The 24,103-nt window shown below is 52.9% G+C and overlaps 1 protein-coding gene across 18 annotated transcripts; it reads right to left on the bottom strand.

The window, feature by feature from the left end:
* Nucleotides 1-10: 10 nt before the first annotated feature.
* On the bottom strand, nucleotides 11-24,078 carry ST6GALNAC6 (ST6 N-acetylgalactosaminide alpha-2,6-sialyltransferase 6). 18 transcript variants are annotated; one of them, XM_063635909.1, is made up of 8 exons: nucleotides 21,451-21,604; nucleotides 14,429-14,483; nucleotides 13,990-14,074; nucleotides 12,708-12,798; nucleotides 10,980-11,159; nucleotides 7,129-7,535; nucleotides 2,177-2,284; nucleotides 11-1,473 (listed from the first exon to the last, which is right to left on the bottom strand). In XM_063635909.1, exons 4-8 carry the CDS (start codon nucleotides 12,720-12,722, stop codon nucleotides 1,161-1,163), a joined length of 1,023 nt encoding a protein of 340 aa, XP_063491979.1. In that variant the 5' UTR covers nucleotides 12,723-12,798; nucleotides 13,990-14,074; nucleotides 14,429-14,483; nucleotides 21,451-21,604; the 3' UTR covers nucleotides 11-1,160. The 18 variants fall into 18 exon arrangements, with proteins under 18 accessions (XP_063491979.1, XP_063491976.1, XP_063491978.1 ...); XM_063635906.1 differs by lacking the exon at nucleotides 21,451-21,604 and adding an exon at nucleotides 15,966-16,106 and having other exon boundaries at nucleotides 14,299-14,483; XM_063635908.1 differs by lacking the exon at nucleotides 21,451-21,604 and adding an exon at nucleotides 15,966-16,106.
* Nucleotides 24,079-24,103: the final 25 nt, after the last annotated feature.

Raw genomic sequence — 24,103 nt, 5'->3', positions numbered from 1 at the left:
GGACACGAAGCCGGAGCGTAGGCGTGTTTATTCCTGTACAAATCATTACAAAACCAAGTCTGGGGCAGTCACCGCCCCCACCCATCACCCCAGTGTGCAATGGCTAGCTGCTGGCCTCCTCCATCTGGTCCCTCTGGCCTCACAGCCTCCTCCTGAAGCCCTTCCCTTCCAGGCTCCAGAAGGGCAGGAGACAAACACATCCCACTGAGGCCCAGCTTTAATAAAGTGCCTGATACAGAGCCAGGGGACAGAACCCAGGCAATACAGCTCCCGGCAGCCATCCCAGGACGACAGAGGATCGACGGAGACCCTCGGAAGCCCCCAGTGACTCTAGACAAAGGGGCAGCCCCAAAGGCGCCTCCAACAGTTGGAAAACCTCCCTGCTAGAGGGCAGAAAAGGAGGCCTGGCCCTTTAAGAGCCAAGCTAATGGCAGCTGGCTGAGGAGCTAAGAAAACAGCTTAAGGTTTGTCCCGTTTCCTTCAGAGTTCCCCAACCCTGGAGGAGTTTGCGCAAAAATACCCTAAAGTTTTCCAGGAGGTGGGGAGGTCGCCCCAGACCCCCCAAAGAGCTGAGCCTTCCAGCAAGGGATAGTGGCTGGGAGGGTCCAGACAGGGAGGACAGACCCGAGGGCACTTGTAGGGGAGGTGGAAAGGGTCTCAGACTCCGCACTGGAAACTGGTGTGGGCAGAAGGGTGCCCAGAGAGGGAGAAGGGTTTGTCCAAGGTCGCTCACGCAGAGCCAAGACCTGGATGCCAGCCTCCTACCTCTGGGACCTCCCCACCGCCCCCACAACCTCCACAACCCCACAAATTCTCTGGCCGGGCCTCCAGACAGCTTCTACCCCCACACAATCTCTCTTTCTGGTGCTGGAAATTGAGGGGGCAACACCAAGTTCCCAGCTCCTTGGGACAGGACCCCATTATCCCTGCAGAGTGGGGAGTGATTGGGGGGTCCATTCCTGGGGCTCTGAACCAAGGCCTCATGGGAAAGGACATGTCCTTAGCCTCAGATTGACTCAGAAATACCCCTCTACCCTGATTGACTGTGCGCAGACCCTGACTGCACAAGAAAGACACCCCTGATTAACCACATAGGCTCCCAAATCCCTGATTGGCCAACAGCTTCCCCAGGCCCTGATGGGCTGGAGGATACATCCTCCTCAAGGCCCTGATTGGCTGGGAGACACTCCAGCGAGCCTTGATTGGCCACGAGATGGTCCCTGGCCCAGCGGCTGGGCGGAGGCTGCTTCTCCTCTGACCCCCCTGAGGTCCCACAGGCTGGGTGGCCTAGGTCCAGGAGGGGTGGGAGAAGGTGATGCCATACAGCTGGGCCCACGACGAGAAGACCCTTTTCTCGGTGATGAAGCGATGGTGGTTGCCCTTGCGACTGTGCTCATTCTGGATGTAGGTGACACATTCGTCCGGCCCCTTGGGCTCGTAGTAGTGGTAGGGCATGCGCTGAAGGCGGGGCCGCTGGCTGGGACAGAGCAGACGGGTGTCATCAGGGCAGGGTGGGCGCTGGCAGGGTCCTTGCCCTTTCAGCCCCTCGCTTACCATAGGACCTCAATAGGAGAAATCCCCACGCCTCCTGGGGCCTCGCTTTCCCCATCCATAAAATGGGTGCAGGGTAGACTAGGTTTGTAACCACCAAACTTTTTTTTTTTTTTTTTTAAATCCAGTGGCACTTTTTCCTTTCCCCAAGAGGGCGGCAGTGTGGAGCAGTGGTGAGGGCTGTGGGCACTGGAGCCTGGCCCCTCTTCCTGCTGTTTGGAGGACCTCTGGCTACTCATAAAACATACTCTTCAATTTTTCTCATTTAATAAATGGGAAGAGTAACAGTTCTTATCCCGTAAGGTCGCTGTGAGGAGTAAGTGAGAGACTACATGTGGCCATGCTTGGTACCTGGTCAGTATTCAGTAAAGTATAGCTGTCCCCTAGTGGGCTTTTCATATAATGCTACTACTAATAGTTATTATTAATAAATAAACTCTGGCTGAGCTTGGAGTGGAGGCCCCTGGGGAAGGAGAAGAAGCCTAGATCTCTGAAGAACAGTTTGAAAACAATGAAGCAGAGGCCCTCAAAGGCACCTTCAGCCAAGGTTTCCAGCCCCCAGAGCTCCATCCTGCGGCCAGTGCCTGGGTGTTGTCCTGGGAGGGCGCTGGCAAGGAGGGCTCACCTGCAGTAGTTGGGGGGGACCATGCCATAGACGTGCACGTGGTCACACAACTCCACCGCGATCACCATGGTAAACCAGCCTGTGCTCAACCACGAATGAGACTTCTCCCTGGGGATGGAGAGGGGTCATAATGAGGGCGCATGCAGGGAGAGATGGGAGCAGGTGACCCAGGGTCACCCACCTGGAGTTACCTGGAACTCCTCCCATCCACTCATTGGGGCCCCACTCCCACTTTGGTTACCCCAAGTCCAGCCTCGCTGTGGGAGCATCGCATGTGGCAGAGGGCTGTCCAGGCAGAGGTAAGGGGTGTGGAGGGAGCTCCTTTGAGGGGAAGAACGGGAACAGGGCATGCTAGAAATGAACTGTCTCCTGGGGAGCTGGGTCACAGTTGGGCAGGCTGAGTGACTATGATCATAGAGCATGCTAAAAACAGTTGTGCCCATGCTAGAAGCAAACTCCTAAGGGGAGACTAATCAGATAAGTTCATGCTGGAGTGACTGCAGTTCAGAGCAAGGCCTGAAGGAGTAGCCCAGAACCAAGAGCTGTGCTCACACTACAGTGGCCACCAACCATGTGTGATTGAGATGGGCTGTACGTGTAAATACACACTGCGTTTTCTTAGTATGGAAAAAGGAAGGGAGGCCAGGTGTGGAGGCTCATACCTGTAATCCCAGGACTTCAAGACCAGCCTGGGGAACATAGTGAAACCTCATCTCTACAAAAAATTAAAACTTAGCCAGGTGCAGTGGCTCATGCCTGTAATCCAAGCACTTTGGGAGGCCGAGGTGGGCGGATCACCTGAGGTCAGGAATTCGAGACCAGCCTGGCCAACATGGCGAAACCCTGTCTCTACTAAAAATACAAAAATTAGCCAGGCATGGTGGCACATGCCTGTAGTTCCAGCTACATGGGAGACTGAGGCAGGAGAATTGCTTGAACCCAGGAGGTGGAGGTTGCAGTGAGCCGAGATCGCACCACTACACTCTAGCCTGGGCAACAGAGTGAGACTCCTTCTCAAAAAAAAAAAAAAAAAAAAAAAATAGGCTGGGCGCCTGTAATCCCAGCACTTTGGGAGGCCAAGGCGGGTGGATCACAAGGTCAGGAGTTCGAGACCGGCCTGACCAACATGGTGAAACCCTGTCTCTACCAAAAATACAAAATTAGCAAGGCATGGTGGCGTGCGCCTGTAATCCCAGCTACTCAGGAGGCTGAGGCAGGAAAATTGCTTGAACCTGGGAGGCAGAGGTTGCAGTGAGCCGAGATCGCGCCATTGCACTCTAGCCTGGGCGACAGAGCGAGACTCTGTTTAAAAAAAAAAAAAAAAGTTTATATGTATATAAAATTAGCCAGGTGTGGTGGCACGTGCCTGTGGTCTCAGCTACCTGGGAGGCTGAGGTGGGAGGATTGCTTGAGCCTAGAAGGTTGAGGCTGCAGTGATCTGTGATCATGCCACTGCACTCCAGCCTGGGTGACAGAGTGAGACTTTATCTCAAAAACAAAAACAAAATCCTCTGGCAAAATTGACAAAGAAAAAGAGAGAGGACAGAAATCACCAATATCGGAATAAAAGAGAGAAAATCACCCCCATAGACCCTATAGACATTAAAAGGATAATAAGAAAATTCCACAACCACATACAGACATTTGACAACTTAGATAGAATGAGCCAATTCCCTAAAACCCATAAATGACCATAACTTACTCAAGATGAAATAGATAACCAGAATATCCTATAACTAATACAGAAATTGAGTTTACAGTTTAAAATCTTCTGAAGAAGAACTCTCTGGGCCAAGATACTGTCACTGGCAAATTCTACCAAACACTTAAAGAGAAATAAGCACAATTCTACACAGTCTCTTCCAGAAAATAGAAGAAGGAACATTTCCCAATTCATTTTCTGAGGCCAGCATGACCCTGATACAAAACCAAGCAAAGACAGCACCAAAAAAACCTACAGACCAATACCTCTCATGAACACGAACACAAAAATCTCTGATGGATATGATTTGCTAATATTTATATATATATATAAATACATCCCTTGGCCAGGCGTAGTGGCTCCCGCCTGTAATCCCAGCATTTTGGGATGCCGAGGTAGGTGGATCACCTGAGGTCAGGAGTTTGAGACAAGCCTGGCCAACATAGTGAAATCCTATCTCTACTAAAAAAATACAAAAATTAGCCAGGCATGGTGGCACGCACCTGCAGTCCCAGCTACTTGGGAGGCTGAGGCAGGAGAATTGCTTGAACCCAGGAGGCGGAGGTTACAGTGAGCCGAGATCGCACCACTGCACTCCAGCCTGGGCCACAGAACGAGACTTTGTCTCAAAAAAAATAAATAAAACAAAAAATAAATACATACATCCCAAAGAAGTGATGTTTATTCCGGAAGTGCAGAGCTGATTCAATATTCAAAACTCTTAGCCTGAGCAACACAGCAAAACCCCGTCTCTACTAAAAATACAAAAATTAGCCAGGCATGGTGTTGCATGCCTGTACTCCCAGCTACTAGGCAGGCTGACGTGGGAGGATCACTTGAGCCTGAGAGGTGGAGGCTGCAGTGAGCCATGATCATGCCACTGCATTTCAGCCTGGGCCTCAGAGGGAGATCCTGTCTCAAATAAAACAAAAACAAAAACAAAAGTCAATATAATCCACCACAGTAATAGTCTTGAGAAAAACCACATGATCATATAAATTGCTGCAGAAAAACATTTCATAAAATTCAATATTCTGTAATAATAAAAATCCTCAGCAAACTAGTAAGAGAAGGGAACTTCCTCAGCCTGATAAAGCATAGCTACAAAAAACCTACAGCTAACATCACATTCAATGATGAAAGACTGAATACTGGCTCATGCCTGTAATCCCAGCACTTTGGGAGGTCAAGGCAGGTGGATCATGAGGTCAGGAGTTCGAGACCAGCCTGGCCAACATGATGAAACCCCATCTCTACTAAAAATACAAAAATTAGCTGGGCGTGGTAGCACGTGCCTGTGATTCCAGCTGCTGGGGAGGCTGAGGCAGGAGAATCGCTTGAACTTGGGAGGCGGAGGTTGCAGTGGGCTGAGATTGCACCACTGCATTCCAGCCTGGGCGACAGGGCAAGACTCCATCTCAAAAAAAAAAAACCAAAAAAGAAACTGAATACTTTCTCCCTAAGACTAGGACCAAGGCAAGGAAGTCCACTCTCACCATTTCCAATACAATTCAACATTGTACTGAAAATCCTAGCCAGTGCAATAAAACAAAAAGAAGAAATAGGCAGACAGATTAGAAAGGAAGGAATAAAATTGTCCTTATTTGCATGCCACATGATTATCTGCATGGAAAATCCCAAAGAGTCTACAAAAATCTCCTAGAACAGGCTGGGCACAGTGGCTCACGCCTGTAATCCCAGCACTTTGGGAGGCCAAGGCAGGTGGATCGCCTGAGGTCAGGAGTTTGAGACCAGCCTGGCCAACACGGTGAAACCCTGTCTCTACCAAAAATACATAAATTAGCTGGGCGTGGTGGCGCAAGCCTGTGGTCCCAGCTACTTGGGAGGCTGAGGCAGCAGAAGAATCACTTGAACCCAGGAGGTGGAGGTGCAGTGAACCACATCATGCCACTGCACTCCAGCCTGGGCGACAGAGCAAGACTCCGCCTCAAAAAAAAAAAAAAAAAAAAAAATCTCCTAGAACCAATATGTGAGTTTAGCAAGGTTACAGGATACCGGATCAACATACAAAAATCAATTTCTTTTTTTTTTTCTTTTTTTTTTTTTTTTCTTGAGATGGAGTCTCGCCTTGTTGCCCAGGCTGGAGTGCAATGGCAGGATGTCAGCTCACTGAAACCTCCACCTCCTGGGTTCAAGCAATTCTCTTGCCTCATCCTCCCAAGTAGCCGGGATTATAGGCACACACCACCACGCCCAGCTAATTTTTTGTATCTTTACTAGAGACGGGGTTTCACTATGTTGGCCAGGCTGGTCTCAAACTCCTGACCTCGTGATCCGTCCACTTTGGCCTCCCAAAGTACTGGGATTACAGGCATGAGCTACCGTGCCCAGCCACAAAAATCAATTTCTATATGCCATTTCTATATATCAGCAATTAACAATTGGGAACAAAAAAATATTAATACCATTTATAATAGCTCCAAAATTTTTTAAATATGTAGGTATAAATCTAACAAAATATGTACAGGAGCTATATGTTGAACATATTGGGTTAAAAATATATTAAAATTGCTTTTACTACTTTTTTTCTTAAAGAGATGTAAGATGTAGTCTCATTCTGTCACCCAGGCTGGAGTGCAGTGGCACCATCATGGCTCACTGCAGCCTCGACCTCCCGGGCTCAAGTGATCCTCCTGCCTCAGCCTCCTGAGTAGCTAGGGCTACAGGTACAAGCCACCGCACACAGCTATTCACTAATTTTAAAATGTGATTACTATGAAAATAAATTACATATGTGGCTCACATAGATTTCTATTGGGCAGCACTGGCCTAGCTTTCCTAGGGAGATTAGTCACAGCAGGGCATGCTGGGAGTGATGCATCCCTGGAGCAGAGCATGCCAGGAGCAACTGTGTGCTTAAGGCATGACATGCTGGGAACAGTCAAGACTTTACATTGGGTACACTATGGGGAGCTTCTCTCAGAAAGATGCTAGGAGTGACTGTGCAACCTCAGAGCAGAGCATGCTGGGTGGGAGCCTTTGTGCCCTCAGAGCAAGGTATGCCAGGAGAAAGCCCTCTTGGACAAACCAGGCCATGCAGAGCATGCTGGAAGGGACCCATGTGAACAGCTGGACATGAAGACAACTCTCCTAGGAGGCCCAACCAGAGGACGGCAGGACTTGACTACCCCTCAGAGCAGTGCATGCTGAGAGCAACAGGCCCTCTGGACGGGGCATGCTGAGAAGGAGCACAGGGCTGGCCAGAGGGGGGCAGGCGGGAGGCTGGTACCTGTCCTTGCCCGTCTCACCCCGGAAGAGGTCGTCAAATTGCCGCATGCGGCCGGGAGAGACGGCATATGCTTCCATGTTGGGGAACGCCAGGCCCGCCCGCTGGATCACACGCATGAGGCTGCCCTGGGGCTTCTGCATCTTGCTCGGGGGCCCCCAGAAGATGAACACAGTTTCAGGTGTCCGGTTGACGAACTCCTGGGGCCTCCTCAGCACGCGGAACACACTGGAATGGGCCACGACGCGGTAGGTGGTCTTGTTGCCCACATCAGCTGAGTAGCCAGTGGTGGGTGCATCATTCATGCGGATTGTACACTCAGCCCGCTCGATCTCAGGGCCCAGCTTGGTGCCCAGCAGGTGGCTGGAGCTGCTGACAATCACACACTGGTGGCACCGAGAGGGCAGCGTCTGGGGGATAAGGAAAGTCAACATTATCATGGCCACTCTGTGCTGGTCCCTGTGCTCCATACATCCAGGTCTCCAGGACCCAGAAATTGTTATGCCCATTTTAAAGACAGGGAAACTGAGCCCATTCATTCAACATTCAACACACATTGATAGCAAGCTGGTTAATGGCCAAGTCCTGGGGCAGAGCAAGGAGCAAAACAGACCGGGCTTCTGCCTTCAAGAAACAGGTGGGAAGACAGATAAGAATGCACATAATACATGCCAGGAAAAAAAAAGAAAATAGTGGCAAATGGCTAGGCATGGTAGCTTATGCCTGTAATCCCAGCACGTTGGAAGGCCGAGGCAGGCGGATCACCTGAGGTCAGAAGTTCGAGACCAGCCTGGCCAATATGGTGAAATCCCATCTCTACCAAAAAATACAAAAATTAGCCGGGCGTGGTGGCTCGTGCCTGTAATCACAGCTACTCGGAAGACTGAGGCACAAGAATTGCTTGAACCTGGAGGCAGAGGTTGCAGTGAACCTAGATCGTGCCACTGCATTCAAGCCTAGGTGACAGAGCAAGACTCTGTCGAAAGAAAGGAAGGTAAGAAGAAAGAAAGAAAAGAAACAAAGAAAGGAAAGAAGAAAAGAAAAAGGAAAAGAAAGGGGAAAAAGGAAAGGAAAGGGGGGGAGGGGGAGAAGAGAGGGGGAGGGGACAGAGAGGAGGGGAGAGGGAGGGGAGGGGAAGGGAGGGGAAACAGGGGCAAGTGACCAAAGAGCAACTGCAGCCGGGGCACTTTAGGAGCAGTGGCCTGGAAGTCCAGGTGCAGTGGCTCATGTCTGTAATCCCAGCACTTTGGGAGGCTGAGGTGGGCGGATCACCTGAGCTCCGGAGTTCGAGACCAGCCTGACCAACATGGAGAAACCCCGTCTCTATGAAAAATACAAAATTAGCAAGGTGTGGTGGCGCATGCCTGTAATCCCAGTTACTCGGGAGGCTGAAGCAGGAGAATCGCTTGAACCCGGGAGGCAGAGGTTGTGGTAAGCCGAGATCACGCCATTGCACTCCAGCCTGGGCAGCAAGAGCGAAACTCCGTCTCAAAAAAAAAAAAAAAAAAGAAAAGAATCTAATTTGTGAGAGGAATCTAACATAACTGACTCTATCCTGTTTCTGACCTCACAATCTAACCACCCTTGCTCATTCCTGTCCACAGGCTAAGCTAACTATGAGAGGAATTTACTTTATAGTTTAACTCTGAAGCAAAGATGATAACAGCCCCTTCCCAAAACTGAACTCCACCTTGTTTGGGGACTAAAAATGCCTTTGTAAAGTTAATAAAAGGCCACAAGGTAACAACTGAGACAGAGGCCTGGACTCTGCTAAGATACAGGTGTAGTAAAATCATTTCTTTTACTTATTTTCCTTTTCCTTTGTCCTCCTCTTCCTGGATGAATGATTGCCTGCATATAGTCAGTTCGATAGAAGGTGGTCACTAATAATTGATTATCTCACCCCCCGCACACCTTTCTGTCAAGCTGTAGGCATAAACTATAACCAGTCATTATCTCTTAGCTTGATTTTCTGCTAAGATGTAGCTATAGTTGAATTATAACCAGTCATTGTTTCTTAGTTTGCTTTTTAAAATATAGGTAACAGCATCATTGTATTTAACATAGATAACATCGTTATTGTAAAACCTGAGTGTTTGAGATATTTTTCAGACCTTGCAATCTGGTAGATCAATGGATGCCAACCAGACCAGTGACCCATGACCCCCACCCAGGAACTGACTTGGCAGGTGAAGACCCTATGATTTCATCCCCAACCATTCTCTAGTCCTCCTGCCTGCCAAACTGTCCTTTAAAAACCCTGGCTTCCAAATTCCGGGGGAGGCAGATTTGAGAAATATCCCTCGTCTCCTCATTTGGCTGGCCCCGCGATTGTTAAACTCTTTCTTTGCTGTAACACCCGCAGTCTCAGTATATTGGCTTTTTCTGGGCAGCAGGCAAGAAGAAGCTGTCGGGCTGTAACAGAGATGCCTCTCTGAGCTGAGATGTGAAGGATGAAGAAGGACCACCTAGGGAAACATATTCAAGGCAGGAGAAACAGCCAGCACAAAGGCTCCAATGTGGAAATAAAGGTGGTACATTGAAAACCAAAAGAAGGCCGTTCAGTTGGGGCAGAGTCAACAAGTGGGAGAACAGAAGGTCACAAAGCCTATATGACCACAGATCCCCAGCTCTCCAAAGAGGACATCTTCCAAAAAGCACCCATGACATTTCCACAGCACCCAGAAACAAGAACCACCTTGTTATTAAGGAAGGTATGAAAGCCACTCTGGGCTTGTTTCTCCATGGCTGAAATGAATGGGTTGGAACCACATGCTCTCTGGGGTCTATTTTTTGCCCATGGAATTCCCATTCACCCTTTAAGGCTAAGCTCAAATGCCACCTCCCCCAAGGCAGCCTTCCCTGGGCCCTTACTCCAAGATCCAGCAACACATCCCACGTACCTCGACTGGCGCTCCCACTTTTCTGAGTGCTAGTTTTTCTGGCTTCCCCTGTGATGCTGGAAGCACTGGAAGCCAGGCTCTGTCTCTCCTTTCCACATCACCCACACTCAAGCTGTCCCATTTTTATTCCACTTTCAAGGGTTCTTAGGGTACAGAAAGACTCACTTAGGTGTTAACCTGTCTCCAGACACCTGCTAATGTGCCCTTTCCTAGTGCGGGTGTGTCCAGAGCCCGGGCTCTACACTCTGCATGCAAAGGCCCTGAAGAAAATATAGGAGGGTCAGTGAGGAAGGAGAAAGAGGTACTACAGGGTGAACCCCAGAAATACGACCTGAATTTCATGGCTACCCAAGGCCAACAGAAGTCCCCAGGAATGACTTTGGCCTCTCTGTGCAGCTGCATCTTAGCAGGCGGTAGGAAAATACCATCTTCTTCCTTCCCTCACTGTGTGGCCTCAGACACGTGACTTCACCTCTCTGAGCCTTGGTTACTCTGTCTCACCAAGGAAGATAATAATGCTGCCCTCACAGGGCTTGTCTGAGGATTACTGGTGATCAAAGTGCCTGGCACACACAGGCACTTGATAAAGGGCAGCCAGTATTATTACTGCTTTTGTGTTGTCAAATGTCCCAGTGTTCTGCTCCCAAGCCTGTGTGGGCTCCCCAGCAGAGACAGAGAGCAGTGAAAACAGAAACACATTTTCAAAAGGATTCTGATTCAGGAGATGGTAGGATATTAGCAATAAGGGTGGGGACTTGGAGAGAACTGAGGCCCAGACAGGGGCAGTGCACTTATCCAAGGTCACACAGCAAGCAGGGAGCTAAAATCACCAGAGGCAGGGCCTTGACTCCCAGGGTCCACCTTTCCTTTAGGAAAGAAGAGGTAGAGGGAGTGGTGATGCTGGGCAGTGGGGAGGAGCTCCCAGGGAGCTCCCCAAAGCAGCTGCGCTACCTTGTTGCCGAGAATGGGGACATAGCCGTCGGTGATGCTCCACTTCTTGAGGTTGACAGGTCGGTGGCTACGGCCCCGCAGGGAGCCGTAATGGAAGACCTCATTGGCACTGTTGGAGCTGTAGAGGATGAGGATGGTGATGAGGGCAAAGAGGATCACGAACACTGCTGACCGCTGCTCCTGGAGAGAGGAGAGGTCAGTGAGGGCCCAGCTGCCGGGAAGGCTCAGCGCCCCACCTCCTTGCCACCTACCGTGCCTGGTTAACTCCTGCTTTTTGTTGCAGACCAGTTCAGGCACTACTTCCTCCAGGAAGGCCTCCTTCAGCCGCCTCAGTCCCCCCATCACAACACTGATCATACTGCATTCAAACTCCCATCCCTCCAATTAGACCGTGAGCTCTGGGACTAGGTCAGCCTTGCTCCCCACTGTATCCTAGATCCCAGGGCAGGGCCTGGAACATGGAAGGTTCTCCAGGAGGGTTTGCTGGACTGGTTGGAATATGTCAGGATTCCCTACAGCTGTTGCTAAGAGGATGTCTAGAGACAGGTGGGACATCTTGAGTGAGGGGGTCTAGGTCTTCCCCCAACAGTAACTCTCCAGTGTATTGCCTCTAGCTCCAAATTTATCCTTTTTGTCTGCTCTGTGGAAATGGATCTGGGCCCTTTAAATATTTTCCCTTGTCAGCTGCGTATTAAACTTTGTGAGTAGAGGGCGCTGGACAGACACTGCAGGAGGAAAAGCATTTGCTTCTTGGTTCTGGTAGGCTTGCTAGGGAGGCTCCTTCAGTGCACACGGCCTCTCCAGTAAGGGCATCTTACCCACTGCCCAGAGGCCAGCAGGGCCAGCAAGTCAGGCGTATTGCCTCTGGCTCCTGCTGTGATCACAGCTTCTCCAAAGTCCAGCTCCTACAGTGCACTCAACCACCTGCAGCACCCGGAGGCTGGCGGCTTCCCCTCCCCAGGCCAGTTCTGTACTGGAGCCATCCAGTGGGCCATAGCTGGGCCTTCTTCAGCAAGGCCTGGATCTCAGCCTTTATGGGGGCAGGGGTGCTCCTTATATTAATATCTGCTATTCCTGTATTCCTCAGAATTTCCAATCTCTTGTTACTCTAGTGTCCTATTATAGTCAATAATTTTTTGCATTAAACTTTTCCTGTTTAATCACTGTGTAGTTTCTTTCTCCTGATTAAACTCAAATTAATACAACCACCCCATCCCATTTCCAAACCTCAGGCTCCACCAAGGCTGCAGTGGATCCTAGGGAAGGGGCATGCAGGGCCAGTCATGTAGTAAGTGCTTAGGAAAGCATGAATGAATGAAAGAACCATGGGGAATCCTGACATTCTCAGGGTCATGCTCGGGCTGTATCACCTTTGACTCTGATCAGTGCACCCTCGCCCCATTTCCTGCTCATCTCCACCTGCCCACCCCTCTCTCCTGCACAGCACTCCACAGTCACCTCGGCTAGTCCTTGACCATCACAGACAGACTGTCAGGCCTGGAAAGGCAGAGCTGATCCTGGGCCCAGGAACAGGCAGGAGCTTGCCCTAAGCCACTCAGAAGATCAGTGGCCAAAGCAGGGCTTAAACCTGGGCCTCCCAGGCATGGGCGGCTTCTTGAGGGGAAGAAGAGACTCGTGGTGGCTGGGGTCTGAGACAGGTCCAAAGGAACCCATTCCATGGAGGGAAGTGAGAGGCTCAATGGGGTTAAGAAATGAAGGGAGACTTACTTTGTTGCTACTCATTTCTCTCCGGCGTCTGCTGAGGGGTAGGTGTCGGCGTCCTGCAGGTGGCCCTGGGGGCAGGGATATGGGTTCACACCTGCAAGCCACCAGAAAGGGTTATTATGGCTTCGGTGTCCTCCTCTGGGTCCAGCAAGCCAAAGGCTACACCTTCTCTGCCCCGCACTAGTTCTTCTATGCACCCAGAACTTTAAGGCTCAGGACTATAACCCTTTTGCAGGCGGAGACACTGAGGGCCAGAAAGGCCAGGAATCTGCCTGAGGTCACACAGCCTGATGGCAGCAGAGCCCTGCCCATTCTCCTCCCTAAGCAGGGGCCTTCCCACACCAAGGCAGCTGGCAGGGCCAAAGCTGGCTCCCCTGCTGGAGGACCTGACCTCCACGCAGTAGGAACCCCATTCACACCCTGCTCTAAACCCTGCCTTGGGTCCCTGTGGTGTTAGAATAAAACAACACCGCTTGTAGGCCCCCAAACTCCTCTGCTCTGGCTCCCTCTCAGGTTGGCCTGGAACGCCCTCCCTTCTATGGCCTCCTGACTCCCACTCATCCTCCAAGCCTGGCATGGACCAGGAACTCCCCTAGGTCCTCCCGTCCCCCCAGGCTAAGAGCTGCCTGTGGGCTACAGCCCACCCAGGTCCTCACTCAGTTTCCCCTGTGCCTCCACAGCCACGGAGATTCAGGAATATCGCTGAATGAACTAATGCATTAACAAGTGGGATCTCTCGGGGGCTAAGGGCACAGATTCAAGTCTGAGAGGCTCAGTTCTAGTCCAGGCTCGGCAGTCTCTGCCAGGACTGACTCCTCATCTGTCAAATGGCTGTAATCACAGTCTCAGGAGGTGGCTGGTGGGGGCCTCTGGAAGACCCGGCAGTGAGGAGGCCGGCCCAGCTCTGCTCCGCACACCCCAATCGCTTCCTCTCCCACCACCAAAACCCAGCTCCTTTCCAGAGTTCCCCACCTGTGAAAGGGAAAATGTACTGTGTCCAGCCTACCTCCAGCAGACAGGCCAGGGGGCAGGGCGGGCAGGAGTGCAGAGGGAAGAAACTGGGGCTTAGGGGGCTCTCCTCAGCTCCATCCCCTCCTCCAGGGGCCTCTCAGTTCCTGTCATTATCTGAGCCCTTTGACCTAGCCGCTGTTTACTCCTACACGGCCACCAGGAAGAGCCAGAGAACCTTGGGCCAGAGGAGGCTTGGCACACACACCTCGCTCCTGATTGGTTAGATCATGGCCCCGCCCCCTCCCCACCCGCCCCGTCCCCGTGGGAGCCCCACTCATCCCGAGCTCAGCTTCGGGTTTCTCCAGCGGCGGCCCCTCACAGCCAGTCTGGGAAGGCCGGACTCCCATCTAGTCCAGGCCCTGCGGTACAGAGCAGAAAACGGGGCCTCATCAGAAGCAAGGAGCGGCTTGTTCTTGCCCTCACAGACCGTTAGAGCAAAAGACAGGAGTCCAGAATCCTGGGGTGGCCCCATCAGCCCTGAGACCTTAGCATTCAAGGCACCCAGGGGTCCAGCCGCCTCTATCTTACTACGCGTGGCCACCCTTTCCTGCGGATGTCCCCTGCCCGCCCCCCACTTTCCCACCTTTGCCCGAGCTGTGCCCTCAGCCAGGACCACCGTCCCCCTGGTCCGCTCCGTCACAATCCTGCTCTGAGAAGGCCATAGTCAGTACAGCATGTCAGCTGCCAGTGCGAATCCCGGTTTCACCACTTACTGGCTGGGGGGCCTCGAGCAAGCCATGTGACCTCTCTGAGCCTCAGTTTCCTCATCTGTGAAATGGGAACAATAAGAGTCGGTAACTCAAGGGGTTGTTGGAAGGATTCAAGCAGATGTGGCAAGGGACACGCGGGGCTTGAAAGTGCTCCCACATTGGCCGGGCGCGGTGGCTCACGCCTGTAATCCCAGCACTTTGGGAGGCCGAGGTGGGCAGATCACGAGGTGAAGAGATCGAGACCATCCTGGCTAACATAGTGAAACCCCGTCTCTCCCAAAAATACAAAAATTAGCTGGGCGTGGTGGCGGGCGCCTGTAGTCCCAGATACTCCGGAGGCTGAGACAGGAGAATCGCTTGAACCCGGGAGGCGGAGGTTGCAGTGAACCGAGATGGTGCCACTGCACTCCAGCCTGGCGACAGAGCGAGACTCCGTCTCAAAAACAAAAACAAAAATAAATAAATAAAATAAAATAAAGAAGGAAAAGAAAGTGCTCCCACAATGCCAACAGCTGTCAGTCTTGTGATTAATCACTGTTCAAGGCCCGCCTCTCCAGTGTGTCAGTGAAACACTCCTCCCCTGACCCCAGTGCGGCGACTTTCCCGGAATCTCAAGGAATGTGTGGGAATACGTTCTAAGCATCACCCACGCACTGAATCCTGGCAATGCATGGTAGGAGCTCTTGTTGCCCATTTCACAGATAAGGAGACTGAGGTTCAGAGAGGCAAAGCGCCTTGCGGGGCCGCCCAGAGCCGGCTTGAGAGCCTTGTTTACAGGCTCGTTTACAGGGAGCAGCCCAGGGCTGAGCCTGACTTCGTCTCCCTGGAGGATCCCTCTCGGCTGGAACGGGTCAGAGGCCATGGAGTGTGTGCCCAGGACGTGGCTCGGCACCAGCACCGGGGCGGGGGTCTGGGGGTGCCGGCCTGTTGGGGAGCGGCTTGTTCAGGCTGGGGAGGCGGCAGCCCCGAGTGCTGGGCCAGGAGCATGGACTCAGCCCAAGGCTGGACGTGCAGGCGAGCTGAGCAGGAGCCGAGGGTGGGGGCCACACCCTGCCCTCTGTTTGGGGGCTTTCCTTCTTTCAGCCCCGGGAGTCCTCCCGCAGATCGGGACGCCCCCACGAGCCCGCGTGGGAGGAGGGCTCCAGGGAGAAGGGGGAGGGGGGCTCCTAAATCCGAGACGATGCGGGACGCTGAGCCCGTGCGTCCACCTGGTGGGGGGCTCACCCAGCGCGCGCCTCGCGTCAACCCCCTCCCCAACTCTTGCACTCCGGGGGTCCGGAGCCCTAACCCCAGCTGGGAAGAAAAGAGAGGCAGGACCGCTGATGGGGTAGTCGGCGGCAAGAGGCCCAGCGGACCCCGCGACAGCCCCTGGGCGCGAGGACCGGAACCTCGGGGCGCGGCTACCAAGGGGGAAGGGGTCTAGGGGTGCCACCGGGGGACCCGCATCCATCTCCATCCCCGGCGATTAGCAATCTCCTCTCCCGGCGCCCCCGCCCCCGCCCCCGCCCCCGCGGGCCGCTCCCGCACGGCGCCTGCTCACCTCCTGCGGGGAGCGCCCGGCCCCCCGCGGCCCCCGAGCCCCCTCACATGGCGCCGGGAGCCGAGCGCCGGGGTCCGCGCTCCTCAGGCCGCCCAGGCCTCGCCGCACCCGCGGCCCGCCGGGTCCTAGCGCCGCCGGCACGACCCGGCCCGGGCCTGGGAAGTGGGCGGAGCCTCGGGTGGCTCCGCCCACGCGCGGCGCGGGCGGGGAAGGGAAAGGGGAGGCGGACCCGGGTGCCGCCGCCGCGTGAGCGCCTCGGTCACCCCACTGGGCAGCCCGGGGTGACCGCCAAAACACAACAGCCTTTCGGCTCCCTGCAGTGTGGATCAGGCCCACTTCTAGCTCTCTTTATTGCCACCATGACCCTGGATGGGGAAACTGAGTTCCGGAGCACGCTGTGCTTGGACTCAGTGGAGTTTCTCCCTGGGTTCCCCACAGAGGACCTCCAGCTCCTTGCCTTGCACCCTGTAGTCACCTGGGCAAACTCAGGGTTCACCCTCAGATTCAAGTTCCGCTCTGCCATTCGCCAGCTGCGCAGCCCTAGCGCATAACTTCCCTTCTCCCTGCTTCTGGAAAATAGGGAGAAGGACAACTTCACAGAGCTGGGAAAACTTAAGATGTTCCTTCTTGTAATTACCAGGACATCCATGACATCACTCTACGTGATAGGGAAAAATAACTTAAGTAGCCATTGCTAGGGGACTGCTTAAGTTAAGGCACAGCCTGCTGAAGTGCACGAGGAGGCTGTTAAAATGAAGGATGCGGGCCAGGCGTGGTGGCTCACGCCTGTAATCTCAACACTTTGGGAGGTCGAGGCAGGTGCATCACCTGAGGTCAGGAGTTTGAGACCAGCCTGGCCAACATGGAGAAACCCTGTCTCTACTAAAGATACAAAATTAGCCTGGCGTGGTGGCACATGCCTGTAATCCCAGCTACTCGGGAGGCTGAGGCAGGAGAATCGCTTGAACCTGGGAGGCAGAGGTTGCGGTGAGCCGAGATCACATCATTGCACCCCAGCCTGGGCAACAAGAGCGAAACAACGTCTCCAAAAAAAAAAAAAAAAGGATGCAGGTCAGTATGCCTTGGCAGGAAAGGATGGCCAGGATATTTATAGGATATTTACGTGAAGAAAGCAAGTTAAAGAACTGCCAGCCAGGCCCAGTGGCTGTAATCCCAGCACTTTGGGAGGCTGAGGTGGGTGGATCACCTGAGGTCACGAGTTAGAGACCAGCCTGGCCCACATGGTGAAACCACCTCCCCCAAACCCCCCACCCCACCCCGCCTCCAGTCTCTACTAAAAATACACAAATTAGCGAGGCGTTGTGGCGGGCACGTGTAATCCCACCGACTTGGGAGGCTGAGGCAGGAGAATCGCTTGAACCCAGGAGGCAGAGATTGCAGTGAGCTGAGATCATGCCACTGCACTCCAGCCTCCAGCCTGGCCAACAAGGGCTAAACTCCCTGTCAAAAAAAAAAAAGAACTGTCTCGGAAACAAAGTTGTAAACATTTGCATTCCACAGCTGAGTAAACATGCCCTGGAGAAATTCCTGCAGATGTGCCCAAGGAGGTTCATAGCAGCATCGCTATGGGGAAAAACCCCAAATATCCATCAACAAGAGGATGGAATTGTTTTATACAATGGAAGGTTCACACTGTGGAATAATATGTAACAGGGTAAAATGAATGATCTACAATTACATGGATGAATCTTAGAGACACAAGGAGTGAAAAAGAGGTCTGGGAAGATAAGTAAAAACTACACAATAGGGGCCGGGCACGGTGGCTCACGCCTGTAATCCCAGCACTTCGGGAGGCTGAGGCAGGTGGATCACTTGAGGTCAGGAGTTCAGATCAGCCTGGCTAACATGGTGAAACCCTGTCTCTACTAAAAATACAAATAAATTAGCCGGGCGTGGTGGCACATGCCTACTTGGAGCATGCTACTTAATCCCAGCTACTTGGAAGGCTGAGGCAGGAGAATCGCTTGAACCCGGGAGGTGGGAGGCAGAGGTTGCAGTGAGCCGAGATCGTGCCACTGCACTCCAGCCTGGGCAACAGAGAGAGACTCCGTCTCAAAAAAATAAAATAAATTAAATTAAAATAAAAATAGGCTGGGTGCGGTGGCTCATGCCTGTAATCCCAGCACTTTGGGAGGCCAAGGCAGGCGGATCACCTGAGGTCAGGAGTTTGAGACCAGCCAGACCAACATGGTGAAGCCCCGTCTCTACTAAAAAAATACAAAATTAGCCAGGTGTGTGGTGCATGCCTGTAGTCCTAGCTACCCCGAAGGTTGAGGCAGGAGAATCACTGGAACCTAGGAGGTGGAGGTTGCAGTGACCGAGATCGCGCCACTGCACTCCAGCCTGGCGACAGAGCGAGGCTCCATCTCGAAAATAAATAAATAAATAAATAAATAAATAAATAAATAAATAATAAGAGCAAAAGTCAAGAACAATGGGGGAGGAATCAAAGAGGTATACAAGTTACAGTAACTGGTCTTTAAGTGGGGACTGACTTCAAGAGGTTCATGATATTTTTATGCTTTATCACTTTCAAATATGACACCGTATCACAATATTTTAAAAGATGCAAAAAAAAAAAAAGGAAATGACTTTTGCCTATCACAGTGATTAGTGTTTTTTGTTTTTTGTTTTTTATTGAGATAAAGTCTCGCTGTGTCACCCAGGCTGCAGTGCAATGGTTCAATCTCGGCTCACTGCAAGCTCTGCCTCCTGGGTTCAAGCGATTCTCCTGCCTCAGCCTGCCGAGTAGCTGGGACTACAGGCGCAGGCCACCACGCCCAGCTAATTTTTTTGTATTTTTAGTAGAGATGGGGTTTTGCCACGTTGGCCAAGCTGGTCTTGAACTCTTGACCTAGGTGATCCGCCTGCCTCAGTCTTCCAAAGTGCTGGGATTACAGGTGTGAGCCACTGTGCCCGGCCAGTGTTTAATGTTAATAGTGGTTATTTCTGGAATGATGGGATCTGGGGCTGCTTTTTTTTTGGTTTAACTGTATTTTTCCAAAAATTTTAAGATAATGGCCACATTATTATTATTATTATTATTATTATTATTTTGAGACGGAGTTTCACTCTGTTGCCCAGGCTGGAGTGCAATGGCGCGATCTCGTCTCACTGCAACCTCTGCCTCCTGGGTTCAAGTGATTCTCCTGCTGCAGCCTCCTGAGTAGCTGGGACTACAGATGTGTGCCACCACGCCCGGCTAATTTTGTATTTTTAGTAGAGACGAGGTTTCACCATGTTGGTCAGGCTGGTCTCAAACTCCTGACCTCAAATGATCCACCCACCTTGGCCTCCCAAAGTGCCAGGATTACAGGCATGAGTCACCGCACCCAGCCCACACAATATTTTTATATATTTAAAAATGTATTTTTTAATTTCTAAAAACAAACTGCAATATATAGCATAATTTTTTTGCTTGCTTTTTTTTTTTTTTTTTTTTGGAGATGGGGTCTCATTCTGTTGCCTAGGCTGGAGTGCAGTGGCACGATCTCGGCTCACTGCAAGCTCTGCCTCCCGGGTTCATGCCATTCTTCTGCCCCAGCCTCCCAAGTAGCTGGGACAACAGGTGCCCACCACCACACCTGGCTAATTTTTTGTATTTTTAGTAGAGATGGGGTTTCACTGTGTTAGCCAGGATGGTCTCCATCTCCTGAACTCGTGATCCGCCCGCCTCGTCCTCCCAAAGTGCTGGGATTACAGGCATGAGCCACCGTACCCGGCCTTTGCTTGCCTTTTAAAAATATATAACTATGCATAATATTTGTAAGTGCACACATAAAGTGTCTGGAGAGACCCATAAGGACTACTGGCAGTTGATTCCCTATTAAAGTGAAGGTGGGGCAGGACTGTTGGGTGCTACCTTCACTTTGCCCTTTATAAACTTCTAGGTTGTTTGCACTGTACTTATATGGGAAGTTAATATCACTTTGTTTCCAATTAAAACAAAGTCAGCAGTCCCCCAGGGTCCAGCCTTTAGGCCATAAAGGCACTGCCCACCAGGCAGGGAGGGGGTGGCCCGCAAGGGTGGATTGGAGGCTTCCTGTCCCTGGTGCCCACCTCCATCCGCTTCCTGAGCCTCAGACCAAGCTCCACCCATGGCCCTCCTAGGTCGCCGACCCCGCCCTACAAGCGACAGAATGGAAAACCACGGAGTGGGGGCAGGGCGGTCAGGCAGGAAGCCTGATGAACTTGACTTCTGAGGACTCAGAGCCTCTAGCCCAAGGCCACCCAGGGGGTTGGGGGCTGCACCAGGGAAGGAAACATCCTGTCCCCAGCCCTTCTCACTAACCCAGGCCAGTGACCCGAATCAAACACCCAGAAGTGAGAGGGTGCTTTGGCCCTGCTCCTGGACGGCATCTGGACCTGGATCTGCCCGTCCGGCCTGCCATGTCTCTGGGCCCAGGCTCACTCCAGCAGGATTTGCTTCAGGGCTGGTTTCCCTTCTTGGGCCCCAAGAACGACAGCAACCATCTCAATAACAGTAATAACAAGGATGAGAAACAGAGCAGCTTACTCTGTGCCAGCCCTTTGCAAACACACCTCATTGAATCCTTATGGTGGCCTATGAGTTGGGCACTGCGGTTAACCCACTTTCCAGACGAAGAAACTGAGGCTCAGAGAACACGCAGGTGGCAGGGTTGTTTCCACTAGGCCTGTCTGTTTAATAACCACAGACGTATTCTACACGGAAGCCTTGGGCCTGTGAGAGCCAGGCCAGGCCACACCAGGACGTTCCTGCATGGTGGCTGTGGCCAGTCCTCGTGGGCCTCCCCCCCAGCCCTTCCCCCACAGTCTGGGAGAGCTGGCCTCTGCTTTGACCCTTCCTGCCTCCTACACGGGTAGGAGAGGCCCGTGTATCCCCTGCTTCCTGACCCTTAGCAAACTTCTTTGAGCTGTTAGGATTTTTCCCTTCCATGGTATTCTGGAAAGAGCTCTAAGAGATCCCCTCACCTGCCCCAGCTCCCAATTCAAAGAAATCAAGATCAACGGCCAGAGAGAGAATAGAACTTGCCCGACTCTGCAGCAGGTCCTGGGCAGAGCCAGGCTGCGAGCCAGGCCTGGGGACTCCGGCCTGTCTGCCTCTGGGCTTTTGTCTAGGGGAGGGGCTTCTGGAGAGGAGAGGCCTGTGAGAGTGGCGGGCAGGTGGGGGCCTGCACACAGGGGCTGCTCCATAGCCCAAGACCTGGGCTCCCAGCCAGAGGGTCTGGAACGAGGAAGTACTGCCTCTTCCCCCACAGAGGCTGGAGAGGGCAGACGGGCCTAAATGAGTCTAGACGCTGGGGCCCACCAGTCCCCCAAAGCCAGGTGTTCTGGTTCTCACCATGGTGTGTGAGGTTTTTTGTTTCATTTTGTTCCTTACAAGGTGAAGGTGTGTGAACTGTGAGCGTGAGCTCTGGGCCTGGCTCCATGGCCCTTCTAAGGAAAAGGCCCCTTAGGACACCTCCGCGCTGTGAGGCTTTACCTGGCTTCCCCTCTGGGCTTGGAGGAAGTAGGGTAGGTCTTCAGCCAGTCTGCTGAGGGGCAAAGGAACCAGGGTATGAACAGGAAAACAGAGGCCCAAAGAGTGGCTGCAGAGTCAGGCGATCCCTGGGGCTGCGGGGAGGCTCCTGCCCTGGGCTCACCTCAAGGAAGCTGCAGGAACTGCTGTGGAAAAAGTGGAGAGTCTTCGGTTTCCTGGTCAAGGCAGCCTTCAGCAGACCGCGAGCCAGCCACCAGACCTGTCAAGGATCATCTCCATCTGCCTGGAGGAAGTGACTGACGCATCACTCCTGCCAGGTTACCACCCCCAGAAAGACACACGATTTGGGCCAACCCAGCAGTAAATACCCCACCCGAGGGCAGGGCCAGGTTAGAGGAGCCTCTGTGTCCTGGGCCCAAGGGCTGGGTCAGCCTTTTCCCAGGGGATAGAGAAGGAAGAGGAGGCAGCCTCCCAGGAGGGAGTGGAGTTCAAATCCCATCAGAACCAGCGGACCCTGGGCCTTGGACACCCAGGATGAGGCAGGTAGTAGGGAGACAACTGATGGGGCAGGGGCTTCCTGCCATCTGTCACCACCAAGGAAGGGCAGGGCCAGCCGAGGGCAGATGAACCCCATGAAAAATGCTGGCTCCACCTGTCAAGTGCCTGTTATGTCCTAAGTCACGGGGACAGTCCACTGTCTGAATCTGTGTGGTGGGGACCATTTTAACCTTTTACAAATGACAAAACAGGCCCAGAGAGGGGCACTAACCTGCCAGGACCACAACAGCAGAAAGTGGGGCCAGAAAGAAGTCAGGCGTTGCCTCCAGGGCCCTCCCTCTGAGCCCGGAAACCCCCTCCACCTCCGCCTACCAGACTCCATCCCACCCTTACCTCTGCCTGACACCTGTTGAGAGCTCCTCGCTCTGTGCTGTGGCTCCGCTGTCAGCCTGCTCCTTGCTTCGCCAGCTCAGGGCTCTCCTCCCCCCTCCCATTCCTGCAGAAACTTCTGGGTACACCCGGCACTGGGCAGGAGGAGACCGGGCACAAAAGCGGTGCTGTGAACCAAGTGCCAGTTCTCAGCCCACTTTGTGAAAGCCAAGGGCGGGAGGGAGAGTGCGCCGGGTCACCCAGAGCCCCCGGGACTACTGGCTACATAATTCCTGGGATCCAGTGCAAAATGAAAATGCAAGTCCTCTTGCAAAAAAAAACAAACAAAAAAAACCTAAGAATTTAAAGTTGGCAACAGCAGAGCATTAGCATAGGGCTCTGATCCCTGGAGCTGGCAGCTAGAACCCCAGGGCTGCATCCCAGCTGACAGCCCGAGGCCCTGGCCCAGTCCTCTGAGTCTTCCAGTCCCCAGATGAAGTAGTGATGCCTGGGAGGGGTGATGCTTGTGGGTTCTCTCCAGCCCAGGGGTGCAGGGCTGAGGTCCTTGGGCTCAGCTCTCAGACCTGGTATTGCACCCTGGCCTAGCCGCTCCACAGTTGTCCGGCTTCAGCTGAGTGGCCTCAGCTCATCTGTAAAACCGACTAGCACCAGCCCTCCTCTGAGGATGGCAAGGTTCCGCTGGTGGGTCTTTTTTTCTCACTTTACAGGTGAGGAAATTAAGGCCGGAGCCAGGCTAGACTCCCTCACAGCAGCAACCCAGGGCTGCCCTCTGCCTTCCTGTTTTGCAGGGAAACCAAACCCACTTTCTTTCTTTTTTTTTGAGATGGAGTCTCACTCTGTCGCCCAGGCTGGAGTGCAGTGGCACAATCTCAGCTCACAGCAACCTCCACCTCCTGGGTTCAAGTGATTCTCCTGCCTCAGCCTACCGAGTAGCTGGGACTACAGGCACCCACCGCCACATCCTGCTAATTTTTTGTATTTTTAGTAGAGACGGGATTTCACCATGTTGGCCACGCTGGTGTTGAACTTCTGACCTCAAGTGATCTGCCCACCTCGGCCTCCCAAAGTGCTGGGATTACAGGCGTGAGCCACCGCGCCTGGCCCACTTTTTTTTTTTTTGGAGAGACTGGTTTTGTCATGTTGCCCAGGCTGGTCTCAAATTCCTGGTCTCAAGCAACACTCCCGCCTTAGCCCCCACTGTGCCAGGCCCAACCCCAGATTTAATGGCTAATTTAACTTGCCATTTGACCCAGGACCAGGGAAGCAATATGGGTGGAGGAATTTCCCTCCCACTCAGAGTCGCTTCCTCCTAGCCCTGGCTCTTCTCTCACTGGGTACAGAACAGGGTTCCCAAAGAAGCCTCTGACTTGGGGTCAGTTTCCTGGGCCAGAGCAGTGAAGGGACCAGCCCCCTGGAGGAGCCCTGACCTGCTGGGGAAGGGGCCGGGCTGGGGCCACCAGCAGGAGGTTGTTGGGGAAGAAACTGAAGCCCAGCCAATGTGGGCCCAGGTAGGGGCCTCAGGGATTCCAGTCCACAGCTTCTGAGACAACCGGGCTCGGTGGATCACGGCTGTAATTCCAGCACTTTGGGAGGCTGAGGCGGGTGGATTGCCTGAGGTCAGGAGTTCGAGACCAGCCTGGCAAACATGATGAAACCCCGTCTCTACTAAAAATACAAAAAATTAGCTGGGCGTGGTGGCATGCGCCTGTAATACCAGCTACTTGGGAAGCCGAGGCATGAGAATTGCTTGAACCCAGGAGGTGGAGGT

Source organism: Symphalangus syndactylus, chromosome 3 (genome assembly GCF_028878055.3).
Source record: "Symphalangus syndactylus isolate Jambi chromosome 3, NHGRI_mSymSyn1-v2.1_pri, whole genome shotgun sequence".
NCBI classification, from domain to species: Eukaryota; Metazoa; Chordata; class Mammalia; order Primates; family Hylobatidae; genus Symphalangus; species Symphalangus syndactylus.
The sequence above is the reverse complement of the archived record's forward strand: the minus strand, read 5'-3'. Positions and strand labels throughout refer to the sequence as shown.